Raw genomic sequence first — 12,562 nt, forward strand, 5'->3', positions numbered from 1 at the left:
AATGAGGAGATTAGGCCCAGAGAAATCTGACTGCACAATGGCAGCATGAGGCAGGATCTCTTAAGTAATGATAGCTTGTTCCCGCTGATACTGTATATACCTTTCTGATCACAAAAGACTGGTTAAGTTTAGCTGCATGCTGGCAGCATGGAAAGAAAGTCCTCATCTCAGTAGTTGTATAAGGCTTCATGAATAGAAGGGTTCCTGTTACAAGCAGTAAAAGTCCCCTCATAGCGTTTTCCACATCTTACATAAAAGTTAAGTGCAATAGTGATAGTGTCCACTACCTGGTATGAGAAATTATGAAGTCGACCAGTCCTTAAATGATGCCGCTAAAGATACTTTAAACATTTGTTCAGTGAACATTTGAAAAAGGTTTCAGACAAGGTACGCAGTAACACACTAAGGAATACAGACAACATTTTTAGGGATCCTGATGAACTTTATTTAACTGGTGTATTTTCTTTATAAGGATTATTGACAATGCAATCTGCAAAACCTAAAAGAAAAGATAAACATATCTTACAGATGTGGACTATAGCAATAGTTCTAGTAAATTGTAAAACTACATAGATTTAATACCCATACCTCCTTGCATATCAATTAGTAAAAAAAAAAAAAATACTTAAAGTTAAAGTTAGATTATTGTAAGTGAAAGCTGGTCTCCAAATGTTACTTACTGTAGGCACACCATTCATAACCCTTTTCCACCAAAAGCCCTGGTCCAACCTGGAATTCGAACATGGGGCCTGATTCAGACCTGTTCGCTAGCAAGCGATCGCTCGGAGCGAGCGGTGTTTTGCAAATTGTGCATGCGTATGCATCGTAGTGCACATGCAAACTAGTCCGAGCGATCGGGAAGCAATCGCTCGCGCAGCAGAGACAGCCCAGCTGAATGAATGACAGGTCAAGCTGTTTGTGGGTGGTAACAGGGGCAGGCCAATAGAAACGGGGGTGTGGAGGTGCGAACGCAGGCGTGCCTGAGCATCTTAACGCTGTTTCAGAGGCGTGCATAATTAACAGGCAGTGTCATAGTACACGTCATGTGGTTGAATTATACACTGAAGTGCTCACAGTGCTTGCAGTAGGGTACAGTCAACCACAAGCACTGCGGTCAGTTCCGATGGAACCCGATGTACCGATTGTTGTATATACTTCCTGGAGATGACGTTCGCTAGTGGGCGGCTAAAGACAGGCTGGTGGGCATCTGCATACACAAAGTGATTGCACGCCAAGACATAGTGGGAGTGCTTATGCCTTGCCGTGCGATCGCCTGCCTTGACATCACTTAGCTGAATTTGCATAAGCTGGGAGCGAGCATCCATATCTAGTGACCGGGTCTGAATCATGCCCATGGTTCTAAACCAGGTGAGACCCAGGTCAGATCCAGTGTACACTGCACCTTCGATCTGGGTGATTCCCAGGTCAGCCCCATTCACACTGAACCCGGGTCTGCCCTGCTAAACTTGTGAGGTCATAAAAAGTGGGAGGTGACTGCTCTACAACCACCAATCAGATGATTTTAGGCATGACCCAAGTCGGATAACCCGGGTCACGCCGTTTACACTGCACCATTACCCGGGTGCATCCTGGGTCTGACCCTGGTAGCTACCTGGGTTGGATACCTGGAACACTTGACCCAGGTTATTTTTCAGGGACCCTTTTCCACTGAGCCGTGACCTAGGTAGACCCGGCAATAACCCGGGTTATTGCAGCAGTGGAGAAGGGGTATCAGTCTCGCTGATAAATCAAATTACATTCTGTGCATATCTGCTTCTGTTCTATGCACTCCTGCATATTCCCACAGAACAAGTATTGTTTGTAGACAACATACTACCTGTCTAAAAAACGTTTGAAGTAGTAAGTAGAAGTGATGTCTACCTCAGTCTCCTCACTATTCTCTTTTGTTAAATGCAGCTGTCAGGATGTGGCCAAGGATCGGTCACTACTCACCTCTGCGCCGGCATCCTTGGGCTTAGGTGTTCAGTCGCTGGGAGTGGAGGTGAGTGGTGTCTGAGTATTCTCCCCGGTGTCTGCTAGGGCTTCCATGCATGCATCCTGGTTCCAGGGGTGCCGGGAATGGGCGCAGCCATGTTGGTCCATATCACCTGACTAGTCTCTCCCAATGGTAGTCCTGTGGTCACTCAGCTGATCCTCTGATCCCATTACCAGCTACCCAGGGGTATATAGTCTAACTCCAGGAACAGGAAATTTCTGTGATACTCTCCAGTGTTTCTCCATATACAATCTCCAGTGTGTTGTTTCAGCTGTCATGCTGTCCTCCAGTGTTACTTATATCAGCTTCCATGCTGACTCTCATTGTGTCACTTCAGCTTTCTCACTGAACTCCAGTTTTTCATGTAACAGTTCCAGTGTTATTTAGTAGTGTGCTTTTAGGCTCTCAAGCTGGACTCTCTGTGTTACATGTGTCAGCCTGCATGCTGACTACTAATTTAACTCAGGCTGAATCCCTGTGTTACATGTGTTTGCTCTCATACTAATTACTAGTGTGCTGATCAGCTTCCATGCTGATTCCTAATGTTACTTGTAGCAAGCTCTCATGATTATGCCTAATATTCTAGTGTTTCCTAGTGTAATTACGCTTCTAGGGTTCCCAGTGCCTACTCTAATACAATTTCCGGTCTTCATGCCACTCCCAGGTACCTATCCAGAGGGCCGCGACATGCTCACTTGGTGCAGCGAAACCCAAATCCCAACTGGGGGGGTCACTGGTGAAGACCACTGCACCTCTGGGCAGGCCTAGCCAAACCTGGGTTTGGCCGCAATAAGGAGACCTAGTCACTGTCACTCACCTAGTTGTTTCCTAGCCACCCTAACCCCCTGGCTTTTGTCCTCACCTGAGGAACTTCCTGTATGGATCGTGACAGCAGCATGTTATCCATATTATTGCCAATGGGAGCATACATGGCAGGGAGGAACAGTGGTATATACAAGTAAGATGCAGGTGACCCATTTGAAAGACTGAATGTAAGGCCATACTGTAGATAAGTAATTTTTGGAGGTTGGATTTCACTTTTTCCAGTCCAAAAGTAAAGGTGTGTGTGTGTAACTATAATTGCAGTACGTTTCAAATAAAACATTACTTTAAAAACTAATTCCATTGAACACTGAAAATTCAGTTTAGGGTAGAATTAGTATTTACAATTTGCTATATAAAATGTCCTACATTCATAGATATATACACACACCTCAGTTTTGGGGGAGAATGTCAGACACCTTTAAGAGAATAACAAGGAGCTTATCCATATGCATCTATTTATAAAGCAACATCTTACAGTAACACTGGAATTTCCATCAAAACAAAAGACTATTCATCCAAAGAAGTGATAATTAATAAGTACATCAAGGGTTACAACTAATGCACAGCATCCAGCAACATTAAATAGTCATAGTTAAAGTAAGATGATCAGTAACGTAACTGGTACAGAAAAGTATTCCTGAATGCTAACTTTACAGAGACAGACAGAACAAGTGATAATCGGATAGATTATATAAAATTGCTCCCCTCTGAGATTTTTGACTTTTGGTTCACTACCCACTGATTCATTGCTTGTCTTGACAATATTCACTATGCAACTCTCCATTTAATTAATAATATTTTATTATATATGTAATAAGAAAAGGGAGAAAAAAGTTCCTCAATTGAGTTAAAACAAATAAGCAAACTCACAGCAATATTGCACAATAATCATTATCACAAAGCTTTAGTACAAAGTAACATATTTTCACAGACTGTAATTTGTGCACATAAAATAGTATATTTTTCTCAGTTCCAATATATCAGGGACACTAAGCATTAACAGTGAATTTCAGTGGATATCGCAGTCAATGGAAAATATATCCTAATCTTGTAGACACATACAGTATATAAATGGATTTCCAAAAAGCCCGTAGGGTTGATAAAGCCGTGAGAGTTAAGGTGCATACACACGTAAAGATTTTCTGTCCAACCATCCAACTAGTTCATTGGTTGGAATGAAAATCTGGTAACATATGGGAGTAACTGATGATCAGCAATTTGCTCCCAAATGCCGGAAAACGGACAAAAACTGTTGTTTGAACAAATTGTTTAGATGAAACATTTAACAAACTTGTCTGACGACCATTTTCATGTGTATTCTGGCATTTAGGAGCAAATTGCTGATCATCAGTTACTCCCATATGTTACCAGATTTTCATTCCAATCAACTAGTTGGATGGTTGGACAGAAAATCTTTACGTATGTACCCAGCTTAAGTGTAGGTATATAACATGGATATGCTCATAGATAGACTATTATATCCAAATGTAATCAATCACACACACAGAGTTTAAAGTCACCGTGTACCATAAACGTATAGAAAGAATACACGTAGATCAGCGTTATTGGTAGTCTCACCCGGCCAGATTGCACATTGTTTTCCACTTCGGCAGCACAATGTGAAGCACCGCTCACCGTGTCCTTCTCCGGAGCTCGGTAATACTGCAGCGCTGTGTCCAGCATGCTACACGCTGCACAGTGAGTTCAGCATGGATGGAAACACTGTTCTTTCTCTATAGTTAGAATGCAGGGCTGGCGCTCCGTGGAGCGATAGTCAAGTGCTTGGCTGATAAAAGTGGAGGGTGCTGGGTCCGGTCATATAATGCAGGCATATATAAAGGGTAATAAAGCTTATATCCCACAAAGTCCTTGATGCGTGTCCCTATCGATGATAGTTTCCTCAGAAGGGCACCAAATTTTTTATTGATATAACATTATTGCTTTATGTGGATTGGTGATTACCCTTAAGAGCAGCCACTACAATATTGGTGAATGATGTGGTGCACTATATATTTTTAATCTTGTGACTCTTGACATCAGTATCTTACATACTAATATTGAACATCAAGAGGGTTTGGATAGAAATAAAAATATTTCAGATCAGCAAAAAAAAATGTTTTAAAAAAGTTTGATGAAACTTCAACTTCTATTTCATATATATAGACCCTAATATCACTTTAAAAAAGCAATGTATTGATGCAGGTCACAGGTCACTGTGTAGTGAAAACTGTGTTGCTTTAACCATGAATGTGTCTTAAAATTGACAAGAAAGGGGGATATGAGCTGCTGAAGAGGATAGCAGCACAATAATTAATCTATCATTTAGGACAGTGGTTCTCACCCTCAACCCCCAGGTTTATAGCAACCACTGCACTACAAAGACCTGGCATCTAAGTTGGTTAGTAGTGTAACAACTATCATGGCAGACACAGTGGAAAGTCTAGTTCCCGCTAAATTAAGTTTGTTCAACACACTACAGAGGACCTGACCCAGTATTCTTCTAGCTGTCACCTTAAAGCTGTCAGCAATGGTGTAAACCTTTTAAATGTGCCAACTAGGGCAGAAGTCTGGCATGGACCCAATCCAGCAGGTATGATAGTGCTTCAGGGACATGAATCCAGCTCCTAAAAGAGCATTTAGGGCAAGTTCCCAAGAATCCTTTCATCTGAGAAATGTGGGATCTGATTACACTATTATACAGCAACATAAAGCAATCCGAATCTTACATTTTAAGATCAAAAACATCAGATTTTCCAAGACATATCTTCAATTACACTGGCTAAGTGCAGAGAACTTCAACCATTTACCTCCATTGTTTATGTCAACAATATAATGCTGATAGAATTTAATGGTATTAAGTAATGTTTATCAGTGCTAATGTGCATTGATGTCCATTTTTAATACTATGCCACCTCTTACACAATCCGTTGTCCCCAATCTTTCCCCCATTCCCCGCTATCACATATATCAGATGCCCTTGGCTGGCTTGCAGCTCAACCCCTTGGATGCAGAGCCCAAAGACAGCCTATTGGTAGTTTTTGCACTGCTCTCCTTCCCAGTGAAATAAGCCAATGTCAAGAGTGCAAATTGGTCTTACATGGTTCATTCCTATTGTCCCTCCGATCTCCTAAAATGTTCATCGCTAGAGGTCATTACAGATCCATGTACTGTATCTCGTGTCCTGAAGTTCTTACTTGCTTATATGTGATGGAGGTATACCAAATACATCTTCTTTTTCTCACTTATGGTCCTAAGAATATTTTATCTATATTTTAAGGGCTATAAGAACTCCCAGAAATTATATGCATCCTTAAAAATAGATTAAGGGGACTTGGGTCTAGATTACTAATCAGCAGGTTTGTCTCTGAAATTTGAAAGTTTTCCGAGCTTGATTGCATTAATTCTCAGAGCCTCTTGGAGGGGGGGGAGGCAAAGAGGGGTCCATTCGGATTCCTCCTACAGCTTCTGCCCTCTTTGTGCATATGCATGAACTCAATTCACGCATGTGCACTTACACTACTTATTACCACCAAAAGTGACAGTGCTAGGAATCATGGGACAGCTGATTTTTGGAGTATCCATTGTTGCAACTTGCAGTAAGTTGGATATTTAATAATCATTTTTAATGATGGGCTTAATAATGATTCTGAATAGATCCCTTAATCTATTATTATCTATTATTTAAACGCGGAGGGAACGTCGTCGTGGTGGAGTCTTCAGTGCAGTTCTAAACAGCACCTTCGACAGATCTTTCTCTGTGGCATATTTGTAATTAGGACAGATTGAGCTGACTTCCAAAGAGCCAAAGCATTATAACGTCTTAATGTATATTTAATACTGTTATGCATTCTTTGTGAAATACATTTCCTATTTGATGCAATGCAGATGAAAAGACTTGTTTTAGTTTGTGCCAAATTCAAAAAACAGGTGTTGATCTCCTTTAATCCACTTAAAGTGCACATGCACAGGTATAAAAAACAAAGTACTCAACAGCCATTTGAAATACATTGCTGATAATCTAAAAACTAACCTGTCAGTATGATTTGCTTATGCCCAGTCTTATAGGGGGGGAATTCAATTCAACGCGCTAGTGAATAGCGACGGGAGGGACTCTCGCAGCTATTCAATACACCGCGCTGTTTGGGCCCCCTGGGGAATGCGAAGAGAAATCCGACCAAAGTACCGGGTGCGCGGCTGTTTTTCTACATAGCGCGGCACTAACAGTCACGCGCCCGGCACTTTGGTCAGAGAATGCCGGTCACCGCGCCTTAACACCTTTGTTAAGGTGCGATGACCACGATAACCGGCATTCTCCGACTACACAGCACACTGAATTGAATAACTCCAGGAGCTCGCTCCCGGTGATACTCAATTCGCGTTGAATTGAATCGCCCCCATAGAAACAGAAAAAGTGTTAGTGTGGAGTCTCCCAGACAAAAACTCCCTTTAGCAAGAGCCATGCACAAGCAAAAATATTATATTAGGTACATCTTTCTGCACTTGAAGAGGATTTTTCAATGCCAAGCCATCTACTTCTTTTAAGATGTCACCATGCCTGTCTGTTTTGCTCGTATTAAATAGTTCTAATTAGAATATTTTGATTCAAGGATCTATTGGCATGCAACCTTGTTTATTTCTGAATCTACATAATCTGATAGAAAGAAAGACATATATGATGAGGGGATGTAGTTGGCATCTGCCGGTGCTCAGGATCCCGGCAGCTGCGATCCCGACAGTAAGTATTAGGGTTAGGAACAGGTTTAGGGTTAGGGATGGGCACTAAGGGGATGGTTAGGGTTAGGCTGCAGGGGCGGAGAGTTAGGGTTAAGCTGCAGGGGAGAAGGGTTAGGGTTAGGCTGCAGGAAAGGTGGGGTAGGGGTAGGGGAAGGTTTAAATGACTTACCTGCATGCGTTGGATTATTACCGCCAGCATTGTGTGTGCCGGGATTGCCTACCCAACCCATGATGGGAATAGAGAGTAAAGACCTTGAACATAATCATTAGAAACTTAAAGTATGTAGACTTGAAAAAAACAAATGTTGGGTTCACCAAATATGCACATTCCACTCACTAATCATTTATTATCAGGATAAATCACTGTTTATCATTAACATTTAGTCCACAATTTTTTGTATAATTCATAGCCTGTAGTTGATAATGTAATTTACAAACTATCATTTTTGCTAGTGGAAATAAAGCATTTTGAAACATCTACAGATGTGTCCTCATATACTGTGGCTTCAGTAGCACCAAACAGCCTCTGTTGGCACTTGAGATCCTGGGCAATTCGGCCACGCCGAGCATCTTTCATATTTCTGAGTCTGAATGTGTATGAGTAGTGCTATGATGCAGCGGCCGCAGATTTTTCTCATGCCAAGTTCCTTTGTATGTGTTTAAAACTAATTCCTGTGAGGTTAAAGTCACAGCCCAGGATCTCTAGTACACTTTCAGTGGTATTTAGCTGCATCTACGATGCAAATAATACGCAGACTTTACAGAAAAAGCCGGTACACTACACGCATGTAAGTGGTATCGCACATGCATCACGATATTGTTTGTACAGAGTTGCAGAACAAATTTAGATACACAGAATCAGAAATGTAAGGGGCGTTCCTGGACGCTAACTGGGAGGTAACAGATAGAAAGATAAACAGAGATGTTGCACCTTATGGTGGAGTGTTGCTGGTGTGTCACGGGTGAGTCGATAAAAGAGGTTGAGTACAGAGATGTACAGTCACTCACAGAGGAGGCCATACTCAGACAGAGAAACTGCACCTGCCATAAGGCTGGTGCAAGTTTTGATGGTGAGACTGACAGTGCATCTAAAGAGGCATTAGATGGTAATGCAGTGCCTACAGGTGCTGCAAGTAGGCATCTCGGTCCTTGCACATTTGGATGCATGGATGTACATAGGGCTTTGTAGCAGCATTAGCATAAAGTCACTAATTCAAGACTGGAAAAAGATGCAGACATGGATGCAGCAGTGTCTGACTCAGAATCAGGCCCAATGGCTGACCAAGCCACTTACAGGATGGGTTGTGATGGTCAAAGTAGAAATGGTGTTGAAGAATGTAGAACTGTGAAGGACAAAGCAAAAGGCAATCACCAGGCTTACAAAACTCTTGAAGCATCAGTAGACAAATTAAATTCCAATTTTGCTTGTGCACAGACCAGTAGGAGTAAAGACCTAATAAAGGAGAAATACAGGTGAAGTATCTTAGTTGACTTGACCTTTAGCAAAGTGCTGACTGCAGCAAGTGAAAAAGAATGAGCAATTGTCGGTATTGCTGGAGCTCTAACCAGTCATCTGTAGCTGCTATTGTGGCAGATACTCACATGTTGCAATTATAAGTGCCATCTGTTTTGTCTGTAGCTAGTACCTCACTGTACCTCCCCTTTTAGGAGCAGACTTTGTATAGTTTGTCAGGATGCCGTCTGAAGAATTTGGAGAGCAATGTAGGTGCATGAGCATACATCTACTTAATCCATAAACACTCAATGGTGTATTTTTAATAAAGGTCTAAGACATATAATTTAAAAGCAATAATAAAGCATTCATATGCATAGTAAATATAAAGGGAATTAATCTTGTAGCAATATATGCCACATATGTATAGAAGACTTGTTCTACAGTCCACAAAAAGCTATACTTATGTTTTGGATGCCGGTATTCTGGTGCCAGTTTTCTGGCTGCAGGTTGGGATTCCGGCGCCGGGATTCGACCGCCGGAATCCCGACCGCCGGCATCTTAACTGCATCCCCATTTGGATGACTAGATTATTTTTAACAGCAGCAGAAGTGTGCAAACATTTTTTCATTTGTAATTTTATGTTTGATTGAGGAATTTCTCTGACTCATTACTCATCTCATTGCTATCCCCATCCCAAGTGACTTTTGACAGCACCTAGCGTTTCCACTTTTACTTAATCCATGAGCAGACCTAAGGAACGAAGCTCTTCCAGTGCACCAGGTACTGTACACCTTTCCTGGATCTAAAGGCCCCCCATACACGGGGCAATTTGTATCTGAACCAATCTCGCATACGATTCCCTTGAAAATGCTTCCCTTGACATTCTGTACGATTTGTATTTAGAAAAGGTACGATTGTACAAACGACCTTACGATCAGCTGTATTAAGATGTGTCACATCATACTGTTCAGTCGAAATCCTTCTGCATAACCATCTGATCTATGATGGCGATACACAACGCCGGGGGTGCGCATCGCAACATCATTGTGTATGAAAACACTACTTTTCACACGATTGGTCGTTACGATCAGTCGAAAACGGCCATATCGTGTGAAAAATCGCCCCGAGTACAGGCACCATAAGATCATACAGAACCACATTTCCCAGTTTCTTTAATTCTCAGTAAGCCAAGGATGTCTCCCTCTTATTAATATATCTCAAATGTTCATGGCAGGCTTGCCGCACATCCTCATGCACATCCACATGCATGCATCCACATGCATGCATACATGCCTAGTCCATTGTCTACTCAACTGTGTTTTTGTACTGCCAGTGTAAGTGTGCACTAATAATGATGATGCTATGAAACCAAATATACACATAGGCATGATCCAGCCACAGAAATGTGTACAGCTCAGCCTCCAGACAAATATGTGTAATTAGTTCTGTGTACATGCAATGTCAACCTTTGCTTGTGCAAAGTATGGTAGAAGTGGGGGCCTTATCAAGACTGCATACAGGTATGGTCACTGTCACTATACAGATATGTCCTCTTGCATCTTTGCTGCAACGCATGGCGGGAGGCGTTCGCCAGTGAGCGGATCCGTGCGCTATGTTTGCACCCGCGACTCCAGAGGATTGCATGGTGCGATCGCAGTGCGCTCCATAGTGTACGGTGCACGGTGCTGCAGGTAATAGCATGGCGCGATGCGTGCGCATGTTTGTAGCGCGATCGGCAAGGATGTACGAGGACACATCTGTAGACTTGCCCTTCAGCAAATAGATGTGCAGTTGCCAGAGATCGTGGTGCATTGCCACCTCTTGTACTGCAGTGTAACTTCACATGTAGTTGTCACTGAGCCTGATTCAGAGTTGGGAATAGAGTAATAAAGAGCAAGTAACTGTGCATCTTGATAAAACCATGTTGCACTGCAGGTGGGACAGATTTAAAATGTGCATAGAGATTTAGATTTGGCAGGGGTGTGTCCTAACTGACATCTAAATTAAAGTGTAAAAATAAAGCGGTTCAGCATTTGTGGGCTATGTGCAAAAGCAGCCAGTATTTACCCCACATGCAAAAAAATTGTGGGCCTGATTCAGAGCCGGACGCTATTTGCGGTCGTTCGTCCAGAAAATAGGGGTGGCTATTCAAATGAACCGTTCGCTCTTTGCGGTCTGTTCACGCCTCTATGTCTGAACGAGCGAACAAAACTTGCGGTCGTTTTTTGAAAAAATACGCCCCCTGGCCGCTCGCATCATACGTCATGTCCGCTATTTATTAGATTAATCGAGTACATCGACCAGCGTATGAACTTCTCGCTATTCTTGTGGTTGGTTTTGGCTACCACAATCTTGCGAGCGGTTCTGGCTATAAAATAACCCAGTGACGTGGTTAATGAAGCTCCTGTATTAATTATACACACCCTTAAAACGCCCCTTTTTGACCTTTAAGCACGCCTGCGTTCGGATCTCCACTCCCCGTTTTCAAGCACCTTCCCCTGTTACCACCCACAAACGCCTCATTCTGTCACTCAAAATAGCAGGCATTCGCTATTTAGCGAACAAACGATTTTCGGCCACACTGACTGATCCGCGCATGCGTATTACGATCCGTACGCATGCACAGTTGGGCAAACATCGCTCGGAGCGAACGAGCGGCCGCTTACCAGCGGCTCTAAATCAGGCCCTGTGTTTGTACTCCTTGCATTGCAACATGGTTTGTACAGGTAAACGGTTACTTGCTCTATCCTTCTCTGGGCCTGATTCAGCAAGGAACGCATGGATGCAGATGCACGCAATCGGCGGATGTTTGCAGTCTGTGCATGCACCTGGGTTGCAGTGCGCATGCGCGGTTCGCTGCATCCGCATAACCGAGAGCAGTGAATACGCAGACCCAGGGAAAAGTGATTGATAGGAAGTGCCATTTGTGGGTGGATACAGGGAGTGGTCGGCCGAACGCAGGCGTGCCAGTGCATTCGCACCCCGTTACAGGTGCGTGCATAAATTAGCCTCTGAGGTGCTGGACGCAGCCTGGCATCCCTCTGTGTGCAGGAAGTCTCTCAACTTCTGCGGCAGGGTCAGGTCTACCTTTAGTCTGCATGCTGCTCCGATGTTATTCTATGTTTTCTCAGCCTTGCGCATCAGTAGGGACGTTAGCAGATGGGGGTGGCAGAATGTAGTGCTGGGCGTCTGCATCTTTCTGCTGCGATTGCCATGCGTATACAATCATTAGCATATACTTGCAGCTGCCGGGTGCGTGCGTCTTCATCCGTGCGTTCCTTGCTGAATCAGGCCCTCTATTCCCAAATCTGAATCAGGCCGAGTGTTGGTAATGTTCTGCCACCTGTCACCTGTAATTGGTATTGCAGGAGATCCTCACACAAGTTAGGCTTTCATGTCCTCTATATTCATTCATTAAAACAAACCAGTGAGCCCTTGCAAAGAACAGCTCACGTGCTAATATATTTAAAGCACAGCTAGAAATACAGCTGAAAAGTTTAAATGCTGCATTCTAGCCATAAGGCAGAAAATAAATGTATAACAAATAACAA

General features: G+C 42.9%; 1 protein-coding gene across 1 annotated transcript in view; it reads right to left on the reverse strand.

The window, feature by feature from the left end:
• Positions 1 to 424: 424 nt before the first annotated feature.
• The window catches only part of TSPAN19 (tetraspanin 19), a 45,520-nt gene continuing 33,382 nt past the window's right edge, over positions 425 to 12,562 (reverse strand). Inside the window, exon 8 of the mRNA XM_088455387.1 lies at positions 425 to 499. Within this exon, the coding sequence (XP_088311513.1) occupies positions 425 to 499 (75 nt within the window). The remainder of the gene's footprint in view (positions 500 to 12,562) is intronic.

This window comes from Taudactylus pleione, unplaced genomic scaffold (genome assembly GCF_031769625.1).
Source record: "Taudactylus pleione unplaced genomic scaffold, aTauple2 ptg000040l, whole genome shotgun sequence".
Taxonomy (NCBI): domain Eukaryota; kingdom Metazoa; phylum Chordata; class Amphibia; order Anura; family Myobatrachidae; genus Taudactylus; species Taudactylus pleione.